Genomic DNA, 25,655 nt, shown 5'->3' with positions numbered 1-25,655 from the left:
AAGTCTGTCTGTTCAGTTTATATTATATAAAACCTGGGTTCAAGCTGAAGCAGCAAATCCAACACAGAACCTGTCTCACACACATGAAACAACAAACATTTTCCAAATGCTTGACTGTCTTAACATGTTAACAACACAAACTTGTCAGCATCTGCATTTAAACAAGACAAGAGAGAACAAAAGAACAGACTATGGAACAGAACCGAAGAGAAAGTATGAGTAGAGAGTGTAGAATGAGTGTGTTTTAGTATGTTTGTGTGTATGTGTGTGTGTGTGTGCATGCGCATGTCCTGCTTCCCTCTACACGCTCGCTTCTTACCCTCTCCAGGACTGAGCCACTAAATAAGTGAGCGGTTGTTACGTCTGCATTCAGACCACTGCAACGCATTGCGAGACTGGCGAGCTCATTATATGTGATATAAACAAATTATTAAAATCACATATTTATTAACATTTATCAGGAGCGGAGGAACGACAGCGAACGTAGCAAAGTAAAAGTACATTTCTGTGATTACAAAATTACTTCAGTAAGAGTATAAGTATGGTCAGTTAAACCTACTCTTAAAAGTTTTTTTTTATTTTTTTTTCCTTCAACACGTTACTCAAGTAAATGTAATGAAGTAAATGTAGCGTGTTACTACCCACCTCTGGTGAGATGTGATGTGAGAGACGATACAGCCATTTTTGCATGTGGTCATTATCAAGTTGTGATCAGCTCCCCAGAATTAATGGACTGACTCATTTTGTCTGTTGATTCAGGGCATCCGGCAGCCAGTGATGTAAACGGTGTTTATAACACACAGGGGTGATAACAAAGGAAATGCTGTTTTCCTTTAAACAAGTTTCTTGTTCATTTTTGTTTTGGGCCCTCTCTAGGCAAAGTTGGAACCTTCTATGCTATAATAATGTTTCTTGTCATTAGATTTGTAAAATTAAGTAAACATTCGTCAGCTGAATCTCAGTTATAACATTACTTCCTTAGCATATTTGTATTTACACTTTGTATTAACACTTAAAATTGTCAGAGTACACTTAATTCAAAATCATTTTACATAATTTGTCTCACAAAAGAAAAAAATATGCTGAGCTTAGTCGTAAATGTTATACAGCTGAGGTTAATTTCGAATGGGTCACATGCTTTAAAAAGTATAAAAACGGGCATACTGAAATATAAAAGGCTGCTAGTTCACATAACTTTGCCCATGAGTTGCTTTTTAGTATTCTTCTCAGGTTTTAGTATTATTATGTAACACTTTGGAAGAAATATGCAGAATAATAAGCCAAAGCTTGATGCTAAAATGGCAAATATCTCTACAGCTACAGTGAATTTTCCAGGGGAGCTGACATAAGCCGGAATAAATGTGAGCCAGACTGCACAGAAGATCAGCATACTAAATGTGATAAATTTGGCTTCGTTAAAGTTATCAGGCAACTTCCGAGCCAGAAAAGCCAAAAGAAAACATAACAGAGCCAAAAAACCTATATAACCCAGCACAGCCCAGAAACCCACGTTTGAGCCCAAATGACATTCTAGGATTATTTTTTCCTTGTAGTTCTTTAGGTTTCTAAAGGGGAAAGGGGGGGATATTGTCAACCAAAGCACACATATAAGGACCTGTATGAGAGTGAAAAAAAGTACACTGAGTCTCTGCTGTGGAGGCCCAAACCATTTCATGACATTACTGCCTGGAAGTGTAGCCCTGAAAGCCATTAACACCACTAAAGTTTTCCCCAGTACACAGGAGATGCAGATGACGAAGGTGATCCCAAACGCTGTGTGCCGCAGCATACAGGACCACTCAGAGGGCTGACCAATGAAAGTAAGTGAACAGAGGAAACACAGAGTCAGAGAAAAGAGCAGCAGGAAGCTCAGCTCAGAGTTGTTGGCTTTGACAATTGGGGTATTTTTATGTCTAAAGAATATGATTGCTATTACCATTGTCATAAATACACCAGTAATAGAAACAGCTGTTAGCAAAATTCCCATAGTTTCCTTATATGACAGATATTCAATTTCCTTCTTCACACATTCATCTCTCCTAGGATTTGACCAGTAATCTTGATAGCATTCTTGACATTCAATGGAATCTGTCACAAAATAAGAGAGGAAATATACAGCAGAAAAGATGTTAGATACTGCAGATAATAATCAAGATGAGATGAATAAAACTGTTGGTGTTACAAAAACCACCTATACTTTAATAAAAGAATAAACCCTTGGTCAGCTAATTAATCATACAGTTTATTGAATATGAAGTAATAGAGGAATAATTTTTAGTACCTGTCATATTACTGATCTCTCCTTCAGCGCATGGTAGGCATTCAAAACAGCAGATGGGCTTTCCTTTCAGTACAGCCTTCCTTGTGCCAGGAGGACAACTCTCACTGCACACAGATACTGGCACCTATACTCAAGAAACATATATAACAACCTAACCTGATTATTTAATTGCAAACATTCAGTACCTTTTAAATATTCTGAAAGATTTTATGGAGAATGTGTATCATTTCTCACTAATACTGACCTGATTTGTATTTTGTGCCCATATAATAGAGGTCATATTTACAAATAAATGATCATGACCAGTTAGTGATGAGTCATAATGTCCAACAGCTACAAACTCATGCTGATTCTCTTTATTCAAATGCCAGTTTATTATCTCATACTTTGCTGCAGGGTCACCGTTGTTGTCAAAAAAAACATCTTCACCCTCTTTGGTTTTGAATTGCACCCTCTTAAGGTGTTGTAGAAACTGTAGAAATAAAACAAAAATGGAAATAATGCACATTAAAACGTGATAAGGGAGTACACAGTAAGGCACAATGCATTCAATATTAAAGCATTTTGAATAGTTATTTGGATTATCCTGTGTTAAAATAGTGTCTTATCAGTAATATTAACTCACTGTGAATGGGTCAGGCTGTTTATTTGTAGGACATGTTTGCTTGCAGCCAAGAAGTTCATGTAAGGTATGAGCAATCGCATATACTCCTTTATACACGTTGTTGAATATTGGCATCAGGGTCATATCAGTAAATGTGTTTTCCACCTCAGACAGCTTTTCGTTACCAGTGCAGGCTGGTGTGTCCTCTGAATCATTTCGGACTGCATATTTACAGTTAAACAAAGCCTCCCAGAATTCAGTAAAAATGGCACTGCCTACAGATTTCAGTGGATGTATATCTAAAATGAAGTCTTGTAGACCTGTCACCTTTGATTTGGGGATAGCTAGCCCTATAGCTCCCTGCAGTATATGGTGTTCATCCATTGTTGCCAGTTCTGAATCAAAGATCCAGGCTTCAGTTCCAACCCACTGAAATCCAGTGATGTTGTTCTCAAAAAATACTGGCAGTAAACTCTCCAAGTCCCAGTTGTCAAGGAAGCCAATGATTACTCGAGAAGTAGAGCTTTTGATTTGCTCGACAATTCTTTGCACTCTTTCTTGCGAGTAGGTTCTAAAAAATGGAAGAGAATATTCTAAGCAGATGCCCAACTCCTCTGCAGCTTCAGTAAATGCAGCCATCCCACTGTTACCGTAGTCATCATCTCTTCTCATTGCTCCCACCCAGGTCCAGCCAAAGTGCTTGACCATCTCTGCAAGTGCTCTGCTCTGGTAATAATCACTAGGAATAGTGCGCAGAAATGATGGATATTTCCTCTTGTCACTGAGACACTCACAGGTGGAATAATGACTGATCTACAATTATATTTACAAAAAAAAATCTCAGGCATTGTGTTTAATCATGATTTTTTGTACATGCTCATAAATGCCAATTATAACATGCCACGAGAAAATTAAAGTAAATTACAGGATACAATTCCAACTCCACATTTTCCTTTTTCAACACTGCATACCTTTTAAGAACTGCAAAAAATTGTGTAAATTCTTACTAAGGGAATGCTGAAAGGTCCAATACTCTGTGCAATAGCCATGGATACAGAAGAGTATGTCTCGCCGATTATGGCCTGTACCTGGGCTGGCTTCATACAGATCTCATCTAAGACGGAGTTCTCATTTCCATTAACAAGTGTCATTGCAACCTGCGCTCCCACTGTTGATGAACTGCAGGTATCAAATATCTTGAACCCCAGTGAGATTCCAGGCAGTAAAGTGGTACTGTTGTTAATCTCTTCTATTGCAAAGATCAATGACTGTGAATACTGAAAGGCTCTGAAATCAAGACTAATTTATAACAATCAGAGAAAAATATAGTCACATTATTTACAACAAAATTTGTCATTGCTGTCTAATTGTGAATGACGTAATGCTGTTAAATAGCATTAATCAGTGACAGATATGTTAAACTTCTTACCTAATACACTTCATTTTTTGTGGCATGACCAAATAAGACAAGTCTGTGATCTCCCAATTACTATGGAAGGGAAAAACTCCACCTATAATGATATCACCTTCCTTCCATAGCAGTGGATATGTAGTCTCTCCTTGAAGTACACAAACAGTCCCATTACCTTTAGAAAAACTGATGATGACCATTACCATATGTAAAAGAGTAAAAATGGGCTCCATCTATTTGTCTAGCTATAGAACAGTGGAAATGGTTAATATATGCCTGCCCTGCTGTCTCATTTAGATGATTAGAAATGATTTAGTAGTATTTATACAGATAGAATGTGAAATAATTCTCTGTGGTAATATTACACTGGTGGGGAAAAAAGGAGGTGTGACTTGCAAATATAAGCAGCACTAATGTGAAATATGTAGGCCTCAATCTTTTGTTTAGCCTTTGTTTACCTAATGGATGCAGTGGCAGCCTAGTAGTGTGTATGTTTTATTACATATAATCTTTCTGCCTGTTTTGTAGCGTATTTGCAGACATTTTTAATTAAATGTTAATATTTTTATCCATAACATCTCCCCAGAGAAAAAAAAAACTTACACTGTTGGCTGTAGATTTAGCCGCACAGTACTGTAAAATCTTACAGTACAATACCACATTTCAACAATACAGTAAAATACCTTAGTTTGCATTGCATTCTGGGTAATTTTGATTGAGCGTGAATATTTTTACAGTATATTTTGGTCTTGCTGTAACTTGGCTGTAACATGGCTACAATATACCAGGCAATAATACAGGATTCACATCAAATAGTCACACAACTCCTGTTCACTGGCTGGTTTGGTACGGTTTATTTTATGGTTGTCATTTTTTTTTATGTTTTTCATGAATTATTTCGAATTTTTCATTTTTTTTTTCTGATTTTACACTATAGTGTATCACTACATCATCTGTAGCCAGTGAATGAACAGAATTACATGTCTGCTGGCTGTTTCACCCTGCTGCTCTCCCGTTTTCGCATGAGTGAAGTAGCTAAGGGTTTATTTTAACCAAAAAGAGTCTATGACTGTTGGTACAGTACAGAAAGAGAAGCCAAGATGGTTTTGGTGAGTTTTATTTTCTTTCTGTCGAGTTTGACAGAAGAGTGTTTTATGACAGTCTGCGAGGTAAAAATATTTTTTGTCAATTGAGGGTGGGTTTGAGGATAGCAATAAATGGCCGTGTTTAAACAAAAAGTTCCCCTCTCTTGAATGTTTTTATTTCAGCTTTATTCTTGCACACCTAAAAGGTTTTCATGCATAATTGGACTGAAAATTGCTGACGCACTGTACTCTGGGTAACAAACACAGTACTAATGTTTTAAAAATGTTTTTAATCATTTAAATTAATTTATTGATTTTTTTTTTAAGAACATTGTTTCGATTGCTTTTTCATTTTCATAATGTTACTCTGAAGTAATATTACAATATTACTAACTATACACTTATATACTATCTGTCCTATATATAATAAACTTATGTAATATCATAATTAGTAATTATTATAAATAGCATAACAACAAAACATCTCGTACTGTCACCCTCAACAGAAGTGTCCAGTTTCAGGTTCAGTTTGAAGAAATTTAAAAAAAAGCATGTAGAGTATTCACTCAACAATCCCTTTGAAAAAAAAGAAAAGTATGAGTCAGGGAGAGTTCAGGAAGTGTGTTATGACTTGCTCCCATTTTATTATGGAGGTGGACGGACACACTTTCTGTGTGAAGTATCTGGTGGTGGAGCATGCTGCAGTGGCCTTTGAGGGCTCTTGAGGCCCGTCATATTGGCTGTTCAGTGGGTAGCTTGATTGCGGCGGAGAGGCACCTATGGCTCAACTTCTCAGGGATGGGGGAGAAGGATAAGCTCTTGCTGCTGGATGCCCCTGTTGGAGCTTCTGGCCGGTGCGGTTAACACCATCGCTGATTCATTTCATGAGGTGAAAAAGCAAACAACGGCATTCAGCCAGTTCCTTCCCCAACATGTCGAGTTCACCCGAGCATCCACGAGTGGAGCCCAGGCCAGCACTAGTGTGAGGAAGACACAGAAGGCGAGTGTGGTGGCCCACCTCCCCCTGTGGAGAGCCCGGGAACCAGGAAACCACAATCACAGCTGTACTCAACCGTACTCTTCAGACATACAGGTTCAAGATGTTGACGCATACCTTCTTGAGACCTGTCTGTGGTCCTGGAAGGTCTTTCAGGCATCCCATTTGAGCCCTTAGAGTCAGCCTCAGAGAAGCTTCTGACTCTAAGGGTAGCTCTTCTGCTGGTCCTGACATCTCTCAAGTGAGTAGGAGATCTATAAGCTCTCTCTGTTGCCCCTTCCTGCCTTGACTTTGCCACTGGATTAGCCAAGGCCTTATTATATCCTAGGCCAGATTATATTCCTAAAGTGCCTATGTCTGCTGCACATCCAGTAGTGCTGCAGGTTTTCCGACCTCCTCCATTCCTCACACCAGAAATTGCACAGAGAAATTGCACCTATTGTGTCCAGTAAGGGCTCTCTCTACTTACGTCCACTGCTCTGGCCAGTGGTGTAAGTCGGAACAGATGCTGGTCTGCTTTGGTGGAGACAGTACAGGTCATGCTGCAGTGAAGCATTGGATAGTAGAAGCAATCTCTATCGCTTATGAGGCGCGCGGTCTCACTACGCCTCTGGGCATAAGAGCTCATTCCACTAGGAATCTTGAAGGCTTTATCCAAAGGGTTACCCTTACAGGATATGTATGCTGTGGCAGGGTGGTCTACGTCACATGCATTCATTCGATATTACAGTGTGGACATGGATTCCACCCCAGGCTTGAGTGTCTTGCAGTGACCCTCGGGTTTCAATGTTGAAACAACAATTGACATTATTTCAACCATCTTTCAATGATGAAGGTCGGTCATGTTCCGGTTGGCCGGTTGATATCTGTATTTCTTTGAGAATTCCAATATGGTCTTCTGATTCTTACTGCTGATGAGTGGTTTGCATCTTGTGGTATGGCCTCTATATTTCTGCACTTGAAGTCTTTGAATGAATATTGCCCACTCTTAACAAAAAACACTATTTTTGTTACACACCTCTGCCTGGCTCTATTGAGGACATCACTCTGCCTCCTTGGTCGGCTGAGGATGTCGCTCCGCTGCATGTCTCCTTTTAGTATGTTCCCCTACCACTCTGCTCCACAGAAGATGTCAATGCGGGTCACGGCCTCACCACAAAAGTCACTTCATCTCCCTGCTTTGCCTCGGACATCACTACACCTGCATTACTCGGGACTGCCGGAACTACTACAAAACTATGATTCCCAACAGCCACTGCTACGCATATGCTCATGTCACATGACTGGTTACACCTGAGTCTCACTTTGGTTAATTAGCATAGATATATAAGTCATGTTTTGTACAGGACTCTGTCTTGCTTGTCTTTCTTTTCATGTCTCATGTGTGTTGTATCATGATTATGTATCTTAACTTTCTCCATGAGTTCATCGTTTATATTTTGTCTTTTGTTTGGGTCTTTGTTAAACTAAAATCTGCACTTGCATCCAACTCGCCTCCCGTTTCATGACAGTTATGCCTAGATCAACACTAACATGAGCTGAGATAAAAATTAGAGTTAGAGATTTGGTTTTTAACCAGTTCATTTAAAAGGAGGCATTTCAAGGTTTCTATAGACACATTTCTCATGTCTGTGCAACAATTATACGCTGTTTGTCTTCAGTTTAAATACATGCTCCATATAAAAGTTCATAGAGATGGACTCAGTGGAAAGTGCATCCTGTTTGTTTTCTGTATTTTACAAAAGCACAACAGTTTGTTTTTATTGTGAGTGGACACAAATAATAGTAGACCCTTTACATGGCCATAACCATAAGTATTTTAACTCGTTGTTTTTGCTATAAAAAAAATTAATCCATGTGATCCTGCAGATGCCTCTGCAGACTCCTAAGGTTTAACTCTGCACACACAGAGATGGCTGTGAAGAATGCACACCACAGGGTGGTGGCAGGAATTGAATCCCCAACACTAGATGTGTGAGGTAAACGTGCTAACCACTAAGCCACCATGTCCCCAGAATGCAATCTAATATAACTAAAAAGAATACTTTACATATTGGTCATGACATATCATTACTGTATAAGTGTTCTGGTAGAACAAGCTTTTCAAAATAACAAAATATTAGTGATAGTTACTGATAATATAAATTACTTTCCTGAATGTAAGCAAATGCTTGTTCGTACTGTATCCAGTGGTGGTAGAAGTCTGAGACATTCTCCCTTCATAGAAGGAAGCACACAGACTGGTCATACTTTTTATGTGGGTTGTAATTAGTGCCAAAATACAGTCATTGAGGTTCATATTACAACAGAAACATTCATATACACATATACATACAGGCTACTAATTTGTGTAAATTACACTTTGCCCATAAGTTGCTTTTTAGTATTTTTCTCAGGTTTCAGTATTATTATGTAACACTTTGGAAGAAATATACAGAATAACATACCAAAGCTTGATGCTAGTATGGCAAATATCTCCACGGCTACAGTAAATTTTCCAGGAGAGCTGACATAAGCTGGAATAAAAGTGATCCAAACTGCACAGAATATTAGCATACTAAATGTGATAAATTTGGCTTCATTAAAATTATCAGGTAACTTCCGAGCCAGAAAAGCTAAAACAAAGCAGAAAATTGCCAAAAAACCTATATAGCCCAGCACAGCCCAGAAGCCGATAGTTGAGCCCAAATGACATTCTAGAATGATTTTTTCTTTGTAGTAATTAAGTTTTTTAACAGGGAAAGGAGGGGATATTGTCAACCAAAGCACACAAATAACGACTTGTATGAGAGTGAAAGTTATAACACTGAGTCTCTGCTGTGGAGGCCCAAACCATTTCATGACATCACTGCCTGGAAGTGTAGCCCTGAAGGCCATTAGCACCACTATTGTTTTCCCCAGTATACAGGAGATGCAGAGGACAAAGGTGATACCAAATGCTGTGTGCTGCAGCATACAGGACCAACCAGATGGTTGACCAATGAAAGTAAGTGAACAAAGAAAGCACAGAGTCAAAGAAAAGAGCAGCAGGAAGCTCAGCTCAGAGTTGTTGGCCTTAACTATTGGTGTATTTTTATGTCTGAATAATATGATTGCTATAGTCATTGTCATAAATGCACCAATAATAGAAACAGCTGTCAGCAAAATTCCCATGGTTTCCTCATAGGACAAATATTCAATTTCCTTCTTGATACAATGATTTCTGTTAGGATTTGACCAGTAATCTTGCTGGCATTGATTACATTCAATGGAATCTGTCACAGAGTGAGAGAGAAAATACATGGAAGAAAAAACAAGGAAGTTTAGATTCATGGAGAAGTAATCAGCATTATATAATACAAATTTAGATCTACAAAGAACCTGAGTTGTTCCTGTTACAAAAAAAATACACACAGTATCTTTACTTGTCTCTTAAAACAACCAGACACAACTTGCGCACACTTTAGACTTTTTGTGAATTAACATATCTTGAATATTCACAACAGAAATCATTTTCTAGTTTATTTCCCTTTTTAGAAGTCTCAGTACCTGTGATATTACTGATCTCTCCTTCAGCACATGGTATGCAGTCAAAACAGCAGATAGGTTTTCCTTTCTGCACAGCTTTCCTTGTGCCAGGAGGACAGCTCCCACTGCACACTGATATTGGCACCTATGGTTGAGAAAGGTATTTTTGTATTTCAGTGTCTTCATACTGTGTATTACTGTAGGTGAGCATTTATTAAGGCAAATGCAACTGCGTTTTGCAATTCACTTGTACTCACCTGTTTGGTATTTTGTGCCCATACTATTGAGGCCATATTTACTGTTAATCGATCATGACCAGTTGTAGATGAGTCATAAAGTCCAACAGTAACAAATGCATGTTCTTCATTCACATGCCAGTTTATTATATCATACTTTGCTGCAGGGTCACCATTTTTATCAAAAAACACTTCTTCACCCTCTTTGGTTTTAAAATGCATTTTTTTCAGATTTTCTAGGAACTGAATAAATAGAAATAATTATTTCACATTTAAAGTGCTCTATGTTTGCAAAGTATATTCTCAGTAAAAGAGTAGCATTTGATTTAGCTATAGTGCTAAAATGATGTCTTCGCAACACTATTAACTCACTGTGAAAGGATCAGGCTGCTTCTTTGTAGTACATGTTTGTTTGCAGCCAAGAAGTTCATGTAGTGTATGGGCAATGGCATATACTGCTTTATACACATTACTGAAAATAGGCATCAGGGACATGTCAGTGAAGGTGTTTTCCATCTCAGAGAGTTTCTCATCACCCGTACACAACGGAGAGTCTACTGAATCATTTTGCATTGCATATTTACACTTGAACAATTCTTCCCAGAATTTAGTAAAAATCTCACTGCCAACAGATTTTAGTGGTTTGATATCTAGAATGAAGTCCTTTAGACCAGTCACTGTTGTTTTCGGGATAGCTAATCCTATGGCTCCTTGCAGTATATGGTGTTTATCTTTTGCAGCTAGTTCTGAATCAGAGATCCAGCCCTCAGTTCCCACCCACTGGTATCCAGTGATGTTGTGTTCAAAAAACACATGGAGTAAGATTTCCAAGTCCCAGTGAGCAAGAAATGCAACTATCACTCGAGAAGTTGAGCTTTTGATTTGCGCAATGATATTCAGCACTTTTTCATCTGAGTAAGTTCTAAAATATGGAAGGGAATATTCTAAGCAGATGCCTAACTGCTTTGCAGCTTCAGTAAATGCAGCCATCCCGCTGTTACCATAATCATCATCTCTTCTTATTGCTCCCACCCAGGTCCATCCAAAGTGCTTCACCATCTCGGCCAAAGCTCTAGTCTGGTGATAATCGCTGGGAATAGTGCGTAGAAATGAGGGATATTTCCTTTTGTCACTGAGACACTCGCAGGTAGAGTAATGACTGATCTAAAATTATATTAACAAAAAATTATCACAGGCATTATGATTAATAATAATTTTTCTTCATACTTTAATAAATTTGAACTGCCATAAGGTGTAAAACGTCAACATAATTTTACAGGGTAATTTTGTTTTGAGTTTGTTAAATTTGAGAAAACTGTACAATAAAAAAAAATTCTTACTAAGGGAATGCTGAAAGGTCCTATACTCTTTGCAATAGCCATGGACACTGAAGAATATGTCTCGCCAATTATGGCTTGCACCTGGGCTGGCTTTGTGCAGTGTTCATCCAAGACTGAGTTCTCATTTCCATTAACAAGTGCCATGGCTACTTTAACCCCCAATGAAGCTGAACTGCAAGTGTCATAGATCTTGTAACCCAATGATATCCCAGGAAGTAAAGAGGAACTGTTGTTGATCTCTTCTATTGCAAAGATTAAGGATTGTGAATACTGAAAGGCTCTGAAATCAAGACTGTTTTAAAAATCAGAGAAAGATACAGTAATATTAATTTAGGATGAGATATATGAAAACATGCACCACTGTCTAATTGTGTGTCATACAATGCTGTTTAAGATTATAATGATCAATATCTGGCATGTTCAAGTTCTTACCTCACACACTTCATTTGTTGTGGCATGACCAAATAAGACAAATCTGTGATCTCCCAATTACTATGAAAAGGGAAAGCTGCTCCAACAATGATATCACCATCCTTCCATATCTGTGGATATGCAGGTTCTCCTTGCAATATACAGGTTGTCCCATTACCTCCGGAAAAATTTATTATTGCCATTACCATATGTAAAAGAGTAAAGAGTAAAGGCTCCATCTACCTATTCAGCTATAGAATGGTGATATCAGTTATGTCTGGTAGGGCTGTTGTCCTAGTTGGTTGAATCGGAATGATTTTGTGGCATTTATAACAGTGAAAAAAATCTCTATGGGAACATTACACTAGTGGGATGAAGGAGGTATGACTAAATAGCTAGGTCTCTTTTTTAGCTTGTATTTTTTCATGGCCTAGTACAAACTATTGATTATCTCTTTGTCTTGTGTGTAGTTTTTCTTATCATGTAGAGTGTGTTTTTCTTTTATTTTATTTATTTATTTATTTATTTATTTATTTATTTAGCTATTTAGCTATTTTTGTGATGTCTTTGGGTATTTACCATTATGTCATGCCTGCTTTACAAGCCTTTTCAACTATAAATGAAAAATGTATTGAAAGGGACTACTTCATCTAATAGAATATATTGCTAAAATTTTATAACAAATGGAAATGAGCTTATGACTGCTTTCTCACAAGGCTACTGGCATTTATAGTGGGCATAATTCTCCTTCAGGTGAATCCTGCATATAGACCATATGTGTGACATAATATTAGTCCAGAAGAATAACTAATATGATATGTCTGTACAGAACAGTTGGAGACAAACAATCAGGTAAATAATTCATAATACTTGTATTTTGATAAGATAAGATAAGATAAGATAAGATAAGATAAGATAAGATAAGATAAGATAAGATAACCTTTATTGATCCCACACTGGGGAAATGCCCTTGTTACAGCAGCTCAATTACACAAAAAAGCAGATAGGAAAGGATACACAGTAAATAGGAATAGAATTGCAATAAAGTATATAATATTCTAATATATATATATATATATATATATATATATATATATATATATATATATATATATATATATATATATATATAACACCTCGATGTATGTACAGGTGAATACAAATTTGAATATATACAGATGAGTAACACCTTGTTTATATACATGAATGGATAAATTGATTATTGCACAGTTAACAATAGAGTGAGCAACAAATAATAATAATGTGTGGGTAAATGATGCAAAGAAAAACAGCTAGCAGTGCTACATTATGTTGTTGTTGCATTAAAGAGTCTGACTGCAGTAGGGATGAATGACCTGCGGTAGTGCTCTTTCTTACACTGAGGATGCAGCAGTCTGCTGCTGAAGGAGCTGCTCAGGGACCCCAGTATCTCATACAGGAGGTGAGAGGAATTGCTCATGATAGACGTCATCTTAGCTAGCATCCTCCTCTCCCCCACCACCTCTATGCAGGCCAGAGGACAGACCAGGACAGAGCTAGCCCTCTTAGCCAGTTTGTTGAGACATTTCCTGTCCCTTTCTGTGCTCCCAACTCCCCAGGAAACTATTGCATATCAGATAGCAGATGCTACTACAGTGTCATAGAAAGTTTTATGCAGGATCCTGCACACACCAAAAGACCTCAGTCTCCTCAGCAGGTGGAGATGACTTTGGCCCTTTTTGTACAGGACATCTGTGTTTGTGGACCAGTCCAGTTTATTGTTGAGGTGAACACCCAGGAATTTATATGTCTCCACCCTCTCGAAGTCAATACCCTGTATGCTCACCGGCGTAGACCGGGTTGGCCTCCTACAGAGCTTGACTACCATCTCCTTTGTCTTGCTGGCATTGAGGCAATGGTGGTTTAATTCACACCAGTTGACAAAGTCAGCGATGACCTCCCGGAATTCCTGATCGTTCTCCTCTGATACTCATCCAACAGTGACCACATCATCAGAGAACTTCTGCATGTGGCAGCTGTTAGTGTTATGCCTGAAGTCTGCTGTGCAGAGGGTGAAGAGAAAGGGAGCGAGCACTGTATTCTGCGGTGCTCCCGTGCTGCAAACCACCACATCTGACATACAGTCGTGAAGCCTCACATACTGTGGTCGGTCACTGAGATAGTTGGTGATTCATGCAGCTAGGTGGCGGTCAACTCCAGCTCCCAAAAGCTTACCCCTAAGTAGTGATGGCTGAATTGTGTTGAAATCACTGGAAAAATAAAAACAAAACATGATCCTCACAGTGCTCCCAGAATTCTCCAGGTGTAGAAGTTATCTGTGCATCAGATAAATAATGGTGTCCTCAACCCCCATGCCTGGTCAATAAGCGAACTATAGGGGTCTAGCTCTGAGCTCACTAGGGATCGCAGCTGTCACAGTACAATCCTCTCCATAGACTTCATCAGGTGTGAAGTTAAGGTTACTGGTCTGAAGTGGTTTGGCTCTCTCAGAGGCACAATTTTTGGTACTGGAACCACACAGGAAGTCTTCCACAGTACTGGAACTCGCGTTAGTCTCAGACTCAGATTAAAGAATTGCAGGATGACCTCACTGAGCTGATCTGCACAGTCTTTAAGCAGTCTGGGGCTGATTCCATCCAGGCCCGGGGCCTTTCTTGCCTGGATCTTCTTTAGCTCCTTCTTCACCTGAGTGTCAGAGAGAGACTGCAGGGGGGAGTTGTTGGCGAATCCTGATCAGTGGCATTGGGGGGAGGGGTGTGAAACCTCGTCGAGTGAGGGATGGTGAGCAGTGGAGAGGTGTGAGCTGTGTAGTGCTGATATCTCAGAAGCTCTGAGGTGAGAGTTGGATGATGCCGATATTCCTGGAGCCCTGGGGGTGTAGGAGACAGTGCTTAATGGCCCAAGAGGAAAAAGTTGAGTCGCTGACAGGTCTGAGGTCTGGTAGGAGAGGGGAGGAGATGGAGCTGAATCAAATCTATTAAAAAACAGATTTAATTCATTTGCCCTGCTACGGTTGCCAGATGCAAGGCCCCTCCCATTGTCTTTGTTCTGACCTGAAATTGTTTTCAGTCCCCTCCAGACCGCCCTCATGTTGTTCTGTTGAAGGTGCTCCTCCAACTTTTTTCTGTAGCTGTCTTTTCCTTTATCTCCCCTCTGAGCTGTTTTTGAACCCTCCTCAGCTCATCTTTTTCCCCCAATACGAACAGTCTCTTTTTTCTTATAAAGGGCTTTGAGCTCTGGAGTCACCCAGGGTTTGTTGTTGGAAAAACACAGAACCTTCTTCTTAGGCACAGTGTTCTTCACACAGAAATTAATGTAGTCCGTTACACAGTGAGTGAGACTGTCAATGTTCTCGCCGTGCGAACTACAGAGAATTTCCCTTTCTGTAGACTCAAAACAGTCTCTTAGTGCCTCACTGGTCTCCTCAGATCATTTTCTCACATACCTTGTGATTGGAGGTTATTTATTCACCAAAGGTATGTAGACAGACAGCAGATGGGCCAGGTTGTGATCTGAGCGGCCAAGTGGGGGAAGGGGTGAAGAACTGTATGCATCTTTTGTGTTTGCATACAGCAGATACAATGTTTTATTGCCCCTAGTGTGGCATTTAACATACTGTGTGAAGGTGGGGAGAGTTGAGGTTGAGTTGAGGTTGAGCTGCTTTGACACAACATCACCTCTACTCTTGCCGCCAAAGCAGACCAGCAACTGATTCGACTTACACCATTGGCCAGGAGCAGTGTAGATAAGTACAAAGAGCCCTTACTCGACACAGTAGGTGCAATTTCTCTTGTTCTGGTGTGAGGAATGGAGGAGGGCAGAAAGCCTGCAACACTACTGGCTGGACAGCGGACATAGGCATTTTTGGAATATAATCCAGCCTACGACATCGGAAGCCCTTGGCAAATCCAGGGGCAAAGTCAAGGCAGGGAGGGGCCACAGAGAGAGCTTGTAGATCTCCTACTCGCTTGAGAGATGTCAGGGCCAGCAGAAGATCTACCTTTAGAGTTAGAAGCTTCTCTGAGGCTGACTCTAAGGGCTCAAATGGGGTACCTGACAGACCTTCCAGGACCATAGATAGGTCCCAGGAAGGTATGCGCTGTCTGCAGATGTGCCTCAGCCACCTGACACCACACATAAACCTCAATGTTAGAGGATTTTGTCCCACAGAGGCTCCATCAATAAGAGTGTGGCTGACTGAAATGATGGCCACATAGACCCTAATTGAAGAAGGCACCAACCCTACTGAGAAATGTCCCTGTAAAAACTCCAGGAATGTAGCTATTGCAAAGTTTACTCGGTTGTGTTGTTCCTCACATGACAAGACAAAAAATTGCCACTTGGGCACATACAATTTTCTCAGGGATGGCGCTCTAATGTTCAAGATGATCTCTACAACCTCACTTGAGAGTCCAAAATCTATGAGCTGGTGCCCATCAGGGGCCAGACCAGCATTTCCTGTAGTTCCAGTCAAGGGTGATAAATCAACCCTTTGGCTTGAGACAGTAGATGCTTGCAAAAGGGAATCTCCCAGGGAGTGCCATTTAGCAGGGATATTATCTTTGAGAACCATATTCAATGACTGAATGCTGCCATCAGTTGTTTTGCCTCACGAAACCTGTCGACAATGCTGTTAACCACGCCCCCAAACAGGCCGGAAGGTTCAACAGAGGTGTCCAGCAGTAAGGCTTTATCGTTATCCCCCATACCTGAGACGTTGAGCCATAGGTGCCTCTCCACCACAACCAAGCTACCCATTGAAAGGCACCCAAAGATAGAAATGAATGGTGTGGCAAAGCTCCTGTCACTGCCTCAGGCCCAATTCCCTCCCCGCTGTCAGGCTCATTCAGCAGGTCTGCTTGGTAGGCCTGCAACACTGCCACAGTGACCCACAAGTAAGACCTACTGCTGCATAGGCTTTGCCAACCAACGCCAAGGTGTCTTACACGGCTTGGATGGCAAAGTCAGCTCCAATAAATTCCCGCCCTCTGATGTAGAGAGGTAGCTCGCAAGTGCCTCCTACAGAGGGTTTTAAACACGGGTTATAAACACGACTGGGTTATAAACACGGCTGGTGTATGGTTTTCCCCAGAAGCATGATATTTCATCATTTCACAGGGGTGAAAACGCTCTTCCAGCCTGCTACGAGCCATTTCCTCTTCCCTGGGCTAGTCTAAACTTAGCTTTTCTACAGCCCTAGTGATCACTTCAAGCAGCTCTTTAAATGATTGAGAACTTATCTCTGTTTTTTAGTGCACTGGCTCCCTCATCTTGCTCCTCAAACTCAGAGAGGGTGGGTTGACTCTACTTCCCAGAAGGAGAAGTAGTGATGCAAGCTCCAAAACCTGAAAGTGGAGAGTCGGATCTGCAGGAAAAAGCAAGAGATTGATAAGCATTCATCTTTGGTTCCTCCTCCAGATCCATACCGGATCCCCAGGACGTGAGCCAGCCAGCCCAGAGCCCTGAGGCTCTGAAACTCGACTCCCTTCAGCTGAGAAGAGAGTGAGCCAAGAGTGGAGCTGCCTAATTGTGAAGCATACACAATGCGTGTAGTCAGTCCCCTTAAGGGCTGCTGCTGCATGCTCTACTCCCAGACACTTCATACAGAAAGTGTGTCTGTTCCCCTCTGTAATAAAATGGGAGCAAGGAGTAGCACACTTCCTGAACTCTGTGACTCATACTTGCAAAGAGGTGAGGGACAGAAAAGTAAAGATTTTTTTTTTTCTGAAAAAATAAGGAGGAAGTGAAGAGTTTTTAGGAGTGTTCACGCAAACAATAGACATGCGGTCTTCACTGAATTTTTCCATTCAGAATTTTTTATGCTGTATCCCAAAATTTGCATAAAAATATGATGGCGGAAACATGGCTACTGAAAGTCTTTTGAAGTGATTTGTGCATCTAGGGTGCTAGTTAGTTTACTCACAAAAATGTTAGACACACCTGCCTGTAATTTTTAAGTAATCCTGAAGACTTTGGTCAGATTTTTAATGTGTGTTTGATTAGGGAACTCTGCAGGATGGCGGCCCTCAGGAACAAATTTAGAAGGTTTAGAAGTTAATTTAACAGTTTCAGTGGCCTCTTCCAGTATACGCTTGTGTATTGTGAAATTCGTGTACATAATGCATTTCTTTTGGGGGCTGTGATAGACTAGGATCGTAAATGTAATGAAAATGTTTTTATATTTGTTGATTTATATACAGGTTATTTCAAAAGTCACTTTTGTATTATTGTGATGGGATTTCAGGTGCCAGCCTAGTATTTCAAAATAAATTTTTTTCAGAGTTTATAACAATGTATATATATTTCAGGGATTTTAATAAAAAAATTATGTATGGTCAAGTATCAAATAAAATATAAACTTGCACTGATGAAGTTAATGTTGTTAGTAATTGTTTAAAAATTACCATAGTAAAACCGAATTCCAATGTATAAACATTCATTCAATGACATCAGTTTGTCATTGTCATAAACCAAACAGTTTTGATACCTACAAAAATGTCTAAGTCTATGTCAATTTTAACAAACCCCTTTATAGTAAATTAAATGTAAAATTGAACTAATTAAATGATCCGCAGCACATACTTTCATTAATGATTCTTACTTAGTATGTTTAATTAAAATAAATAAATACTAATCCCAGTGTCACCAGAACTGAATGCTTTGGTGCAGTTTTTGCAAAAAAAAAATTATTCCTGGGAGAGTATGCCCCAGACCCTCTTATAAGTACTTCTGTTAAATTCTTGTTGGGCCTGCCCAGTATTGATCAAACCATAGAAATGCCCCTGGTTTAAATGTATTCAAAATGTATTCATTCATTCTTTCATTCATTCAATCAATCATTTTATATAAATGGTGCTTGTGCTACAGACACCCCACATTGAGGGAATTTGTTGGAAAATAAGCATTCTAAAATATTAGGAGGATGCCCTATTTCAGTGAGCCATAGGGCTTCTTAAGTGGGGGAGAAAACAAAATGCAAAATCCATTATTAAGTGAGTAAAGGTACAGAACAGATCTTAATGGTAAAATATCCAGTGTGTTCAGTTATGGTTACTTAGTCATATGTTTTATACAGGGCCATATTAATGAATAACATATGGAATGTTAGTTTACTTAAGTGGTATTTTCCCCATAATTTGCTTTTTAGTGTTCTTCTCTGGCTTCAGTATAATTATGTAACATTTCGGAAAAAAGATACAGAATAACAAACCAAAGCTTGATGCCAAAATGGCAAATATTTCCACAGCTACAGTAAATTTCCCAGGTGAACTGACATAAGCTGGAATAAAAGTGATCCAAACTGCACAGAATATGAGCATACTGAATGTGATGAATTTAGCTTCATTAAAATTATCAGGCAACTTCCGAGCCAGAAAAGCCAAAACAAAACATAAAAGAGCTAAAAGTCCTATATAACCTAGCACAGCCCAGAATCCTATGGTTGAGCCCAAATGGCATTCCAGAATGATCTTTTCCTTGTAGTGATTTAGGTTTTTGAAGGGGAAAGGAGGGGATATTGTTAACCAAAGAACACAAATTAACACCTGTACTAGAGTGAATGCAAGTACACTGAGCCTCTGTTGTGGAGGTCCAAACCATTTCATGATATTACTACCTGGAAGTGTAGCCCTGAAGGCCATTAATACCACTATTGTTTTTCCCAGAACACAGGAAATGCAGAGGACAAACGTGATCCCAAATGCTGTGTGACGCAGCATACAGGACCATTCTGAGGGCCGTCCAATGAAAGTAAGTGAACAAAGGAAACATAGAGCAAGTGCAAAGAGCAGCAGGAAGCTCAGTTCAGAGTTGTTGGCTTTGACTATCGGAGTGTTTTTGTATTTAAGAAATATGACTGCTATTACCATTGTCATAAATGCACCAACAACAGAAACAACTGTGAGCAATATTCCCATAGTTTCCTCATATGACAGATATTCAATTTCTTTCTTGACACATTCATCCTTCTGTGGATTTGACCAGTAATCTTGCTGACATTGTTTACATTCAATAGAATCTGTAACAGATAAATAAAAAGAGTAAGACAAAGAAAAATTAGATATGCTTGCATAATAATAAGCAGATTTCAATACTTGTGAAAGGTTATTAAAGCTATTTTTCTGTCTTAAGATTAATTTCTAATTAACAGTAGCCATCTCTTGAAACGTCTGGACATTAAATAGTGTAGGCTTAGTGTAGAGAAAATATTGCACACTGCCATTCAAATAGCTGTTTCTCTCATCTGTCATTATTTATTAAAGACTCATTTTATTCCGTATAATTTACGGTGTTCATTTAAATAATGTCAATCTAAAATATAAAATGTATTTAAAATTTTGTTTTGCATTTTAAGTGTTTTGGAAAGAGCAAGAATTGTGTATATTATACTTTAGAGAAATTAGAAATTTGACAACTTTTCAAATACATGGCATTCTGAATGTTAATTGTATCATATATCTAAAGGATCTGAAATGAATAAAGTTGCATAGATCAAGCATCCTACTCAAATTATTTTATATACATATGCACAACATAATTTATAAATGTATTAATTAATTGCAAACTTTTAGGTGACAGCTGCAAGCTTTGTACTGCAACTTTCCCAAAATCTAAGTATTTTTGTACCTGTCATATTACTAATCTCTCCTGCAGCACATGGTACACAGTCAAAGCAACAGATAGGCTTTCCTTTTTGCACAGCTTTCCTTGTTCCAGGTGGGCAGCTCTCGCTGCATACAGATTTTGGTACCTAGGACCAAGGCAAAAATATTTTTTTAAATATATAATGTTGCACAAATATTAAAAGAATGATAGAAAATTACAAATACATGCCCAAAATACATTTTCCCTTATACTTACTTTATCAGTACTTTTTGCCCAAACAATAGAGGTCATGTTTACAGATAAGCGACTCTGCCCAGGAAAAGAGGAGTCATAAAATCCAACAGTAACAAATTTATGTGGGTGTTCTTTATTTGCTTGCCAGTTTATTATTTCATATTTTCCTGCAGGGTCGCCATTTTCATCAAAATAAACATTTTCACCATCTTTGGTCTTGAAATGCACCTTTCTGATATGTTCAAGAAACTGAAAAATAACAATAATTAAAAGCAAAGAACGTTAGTTTATATGTGTTAATAATAATTATATACTTTAAAAGTTCTCTACAGTAAGGAATACTGCATTCACAATAAAGTGACTTGTTCTTTCAATAGAGAATGTGTGTGCCAAAGTTAGCCTAAGTGCATGAACAGTGCCTTAGCACCACTTCAGACTCACGGTGAGAGGATCAGCTTGCTTCTTTGTAGGACAAGTTTGTTTGCAGTCAAGAAGGTCATGTAGGGTATGGCCAATTGCATAAACTGCTTTATACACATTACTGATAATGGGCAACATGGACATATCAGTGAAGGTGTTTTCCACTTCAGCCAGCTTTTCATCTCCTGTGCACACTGGTAAGCCCCCCGAATCATTCTGCATTGTATATTTACAATTAAACAGAGCTTCCCAAAATTTAGTAAAAATAGCACTGCCTACAGATTTCAGAGGTTTTATATCTAGAATGAAATCCTCTAGACCGGTTACTGTTGTTTTGGAAATAGCAAGTCCTATGGCTCCTTGCAGTATATTTTGCTTATCCAGTGTGGCCACTACTGGATCAGCAATCCACCCCTCAGTTCCCACCCACTGGTATCCAGTGATGTTGTGTTCAGTAAATACATGTACCAAAATCTCCCAATCCCAGTGAGCAAGAAATCCCACTATAACACGAGAAGTGGAGCTTTTGATTTGCTCTACGATTCTCATCACTCTTTCTTGTGAGTAGGTTCTAAAAAATGGAAGGGAATATTCTAAGCATATGCCCAACTGTTCTGCAACTTTAGTAAATGAAGCCATCCCAGTGTTACCATAGTCATCATCTCTTCTTATTGCTCCCACCCAGGTCCAACCAAAGTGCTTGACCATTTCTGCCAGGGCCCTGGATTGGTGGTAATCACTGGGAACAGTGCGTAGAAATGATGGATATTTCTTTTTGTCACTGAGACACTCACAGGTGGAATAGTGACTGATCTAAAATTACATTAACAGAGGCATTATGTTCATTCATTTTGCACAATACAGTGCACCAAACGTGAGTTGTAACAATGCCTTATTAGCTGTAACTTTTCTCTCATTTTTTAAAGTGGTGGTGTAATAGTCATATTATTGATAAAATGGCTTAAATTCTTACTATGGGCATGTTGAAAGGTCCAATACTTTTTGCTATAGCTGTGGACACTGATGAGTATGTCTCTCCTATTATGGCTTGCACCTGGGCTGGTTTTGTGCAGACCTGATGTGCAACTGAGTTCTCATTTCCATTAATAAGTGTCATTGCCACTTTAACTCCCATTGCTGAAGAACTACAGGTATCATATATCTTGTAGCCCAACGAGACTCCAGGCAGTAAAGAGGAACTGTTGTTAATCTCTTCTACTGCAAACATAAAGGACTGTGTGTATTGAAAGGCTCGGAAATCCAAGCTGATAAAAAAAAAATCAGATAGAGTAGTAAATTCATTATTTTAGTATAAAATAAAATGATCATAATAATTTATCATAATATATCATAGTAAATATTCAATAAAATTAGAAATGATCCTTTTTCAGTAATGCTTACCTTGCGCACTTTAGTGGAGGTGGCATGACCGAATAGGACAAGTCTGTGAATTCCCAACTACTATAGAATGGAAATATTCCTCCAACTATGATATCACCATCCTTCCAAAAAGATGGGTATGCAAGCTCTCCTTGCAGGCTACAAGTAGTCTCATTAGCTCTGGAAAAATTGATAATGGCTATTACCATATGCAAGACAGTAAATATTGACTCCATCTACCTATGCTGCTCTAGAGTACAAATGATGCATACGTCTGTGGTCTAATCTGTTAGTTAGTTGAACAGGAAGGATTTAATGGTATTTATACAAATGGAAATGCAAATCCTCTATGGTATAGTTAGACACATGAGCCACAATCAAAGGATGTTTTGATTCAATCATTCATTCATTCATTGATTCAATAAATCAATCAATCAACCAGTACACACCACACTCCACATTATGGGAATTTATTGGAAAAAGATACAAAAGAAGCATTTTAAAATAGAATATTATTATAATTAAGGCAAGCATCCTAAATATCTTAAGTGTGGGAGAAAACAAAATACAAAATACATAATGTTAAAATGGTCAATGTATTAAATTATGGTTACATGGCCATATGCTTTATACAGGGCTATATTAATGAATAATACTGTTAGCTTACTTAATTGGTATGTGTACCAATAATTTACTTATTTATGTTCTTTAATCAAGCTTAAATAAAAGCTTTATTAAATAAAGTCCATGTGTTAATAAAAATTATATACTTTAAAAGTTTTCTACAGGAATCCTGCATTTTTCATATAGTGAATTGGGACTTAAACAGTGCATAAACAGTGTCTTAGCACCACTTTTAACTCATAGTGAGAGAATCAGTTTGCTACTGTATAGGTTTATGTGCAGCTAAGCAGGTCATGTAGGGTATGCCCAATGGCATAAACTCATTTATGCACATTACTGATAATGTGCATTAAGGACATATCAGTGAAGGTGTTTTCCCACATCAAACAGACTTTCTTCTCCAGTGCAGAATCATTCTGCATTGTTAATTTTACAATTAAACAGAACTTCCCAAAATTGTATAAAAATGACTGCCTATGGATTTAATTGTTTTTTATATCTAGAATGAAGTCCTTTAGATCTATTATTGTTGTTCCAGATACCACTCGTTTGTAGCCAGTGATCAGTACATACATGCACCAATGCTCCTAATCCAAGTGAGCAAGAAATCCTTTGAAAAGTTAAACTTCTCTTAGGCTTCTGCAGATACAACAAATGAAACTGGATTAATCCTGTGGAGACTTGCAGGACCACTAATACTGTGAATAACTGGTTTGAGCCACATATCCAATTCCTATCATCCTCAAATACAAACTAACAACTCATATTTTTAGGCATTTGATTAATCTGTTGGACCAGCCCATTCTTTAGAGATGGTACATGACTTTATGAATCAATTTAATACAGAATCCTACACACAACTGCCAAAGGCAATGCATGGACAATGCATTTGATGCAGACAATAACCACCATCATTGTCAGCTATGCATCTGAGAATTTGACCAAGAAAGCTTACACCATACTGTAAATGGCAGGTCCACCAAAATACATAATCTGCAAAAGGAGCTAAAGCAGCAGTACAAGGCAGCAAATGAGGAAGAATGAAGCCACAAGCAAAGCTGTGGAACATCCGGAGGAGGAAGCTCATGATGGTCCACATAGCAGAGCGGCACAGCAGACGAGGGAAGGAAAGAGATAAATGGGTATTGTTCCTTGCTAACCCTTGAGGCTTCACCAAGCAACTTCCCGGTGATATGCAGAGCAGTTGCACTGAGTGCTTAGAAGAGATCAACACCTTCCTTCATAACACCCTGATTAACCCAGCAAGTGAGCAGGAGCTTGGCCATAATAAAGCCCACGTAATTCCAACACCCCAACTGCTTAGTTTGCCATGAAGGAATCTAGTTAGATAGGGGTCCAGGAAGCTGTAAAGGTGGGTTAGTACACAGAGTGAAGGCATGAGAAGGCAGCGGGGACCTGGTTCCGTTGTGTTTGCCTGGTTGATTCAAGCCCTGGATCTACCAGAAAGCCATTTTACCCAGGGTCCACTGCATCTGATTTTTGATCCAAAGCTGTCTACAACACCATAGCAAGCCCTGCTAAATGCACACATAGGACAGGGTCTCTCAAACATCTCCTTAGCAGCTGCCCTAAAGCCCTTGGTGATGGGTTCTACTGCTGGTGCCATGACAGGTGGTCAGTGCAGTAATTAAACTTGTCACCTCAGCCATCCTCTCCAGCAAACACTACAACACCAGAAAGAATACCTCTCTTTTGCTGGATAGAAGCTCTGTCCACAGCCATGGACAAGAGCAAGTCTCCTCAAAATAGCTTCAGAGTGGCAACTCAGAGTGGATCTAGGAAAATAGCTGAACTCAACCTAGACATGGTGCACTGCATGAGTGCAGCCAATGAGCAGAAGCTCAGCAGGTACCAGGAGCTGGTGGAACAGTGCAGGAGGCAAGGCTGGCAGGCTCACTGTAAGCTCTAGGAGAAGTAAGCTGCTAGGGGGTTGCAGGGTGCAAACTCTGTAACCTTCTGATAATGCTTGCACCAATTCTCAATAATGCATTCAGTCCACAAAGAAGTCCATGACAATACTTTCACAATTCAATTGCACTTCTGGGGTTCCACGTTCACCACCTGGTAGAAAAATACAGCTCTTGGCTGGATAAACTGATCATTGATTACTCTCTCTTGATTTGATGGTGTAACTCAAACTCTTGTCCCACAATTCACTTCACTGCCTGGGCCTTATCCCTGCACTCAGGAGGTTTCATTTGTATAGTGGGAGAGATGGAAAGATGATTTAGGGGGATAGGAACAGGGGTAGGACAGTAAGTAACCCAGCTCTGGGAAAATGGTTTAAGAATGACTACTCATTGTTTCTGGATGCTGGAATGGGAGAAGGGTTGGGAATGAATGTTGACAGAGGAGGGGGTGCCACCTGCCGCAAATATGCTATCAGATGGTTCACCAGTTTCGTCAATCACTGCACTGGGTCTCAGAGCTGTTGTGCAGATACAAACAGGCAGCCAACCTTCTAAAGATTGATGAATCGAGGAATGAAACCTCTGGAGAT

At 39.2% G+C, this 25,655-nt stretch overlaps 2 protein-coding genes across 2 annotated transcripts; both read right to left on the bottom strand.

Moving 5' to 3' along the window:
- Positions 1-1,186: 1,186 nt before the first annotated feature.
- On the bottom strand, positions 1,187-17,453 carry LOC124627760 (extracellular calcium-sensing receptor-like). Its single transcript, XM_053678323.1, has 8 exons — positions 17,299-17,453; positions 16,486-16,622; positions 14,464-14,601; positions 13,552-13,840; positions 11,462-11,753; positions 10,494-11,285; positions 9,907-10,030; positions 1,187-2,088 (listed from the first exon to the last, which is right to left on the bottom strand). Exons 1-8 carry the CDS (start codon positions 17,451-17,453, stop codon positions 1,187-1,189), a joined length of 2,829 nt encoding a protein of 942 aa, XP_053534298.1.
- A 1,528-nt stretch (positions 17,454-18,981) lies between these two features.
- LOC124627758 (extracellular calcium-sensing receptor-like) lies at positions 18,982-22,746 on the bottom strand. The gene is made up of 6 exons (XM_047154485.2): positions 22,532-22,746; positions 22,104-22,395; positions 21,152-21,943; positions 20,732-20,959; positions 20,498-20,621; positions 18,982-19,889 (listed from the first exon to the last, which is right to left on the bottom strand). Exons 1-6 carry the CDS (start codon positions 22,744-22,746, stop codon positions 18,982-18,984), a joined length of 2,559 nt encoding a protein of 852 aa, XP_047010441.2.
- Positions 22,747-25,655: the final 2,909 nt, after the last annotated feature.

This window comes from Ictalurus punctatus, chromosome 4 (assembly GCF_001660625.3).
Source record: "Ictalurus punctatus breed USDA103 chromosome 4, Coco_2.0, whole genome shotgun sequence".
Taxonomy (NCBI): Eukaryota; Metazoa; Chordata; class Actinopteri; order Siluriformes; family Ictaluridae; genus Ictalurus; species Ictalurus punctatus.
The sequence above is the reverse complement of the archived record's forward strand: the minus strand, read 5'-3'. Positions and strand labels throughout refer to the sequence as shown.

What these genes read in the sequence shown, in the direction of transcription:
- LOC124627758 (XM_047154485.2), bottom strand. Translation starts at nt 22,746, where the DNA reads ATGGAGTCAATATTTACTGTCTTGCATATGGTAATAGCCATTATCAAT. An exon ending in CCTCCACTAAAGTGCGCAAG is followed by an intron (nt 22,396 to 22,531) that starts GTAAGCATTACT and finishes TTTTTTTATCAG; the next exon opens with CTTGGATTTCCGAGCCTTTC. An exon ending in GACCTTTCAACATGCCCATA is followed by an intron (nt 21,944 to 22,103) that starts GTAAGAATTTAA and finishes ATGTAATTTTAG; the next exon opens with ATCAGTCACTATTCCACCTG.
- LOC124627760 (XM_053678323.1), bottom strand. Translation starts at nt 17,453, where the DNA reads ATGCAGCAGCAGCCCTTAAGGGGACTGACTACACGCATTGTGTATGCT. An exon ending in GCTCACGTCCTGGGGATCCG is followed by an intron (nt 16,623 to 17,298) that starts GTATGGATCTGG and finishes TTCAATGGGTAG; the next exon opens with CTTGGTTGTGGTGGAGAGGC. An exon ending in AGAGATCAGTAATATCACAG is followed by an intron (nt 2,089 to 9,906) that starts GTACTGAGACTT and finishes ATTTTGTGACAG; the next exon opens with ATTCCATTGAATGTCAAGAA.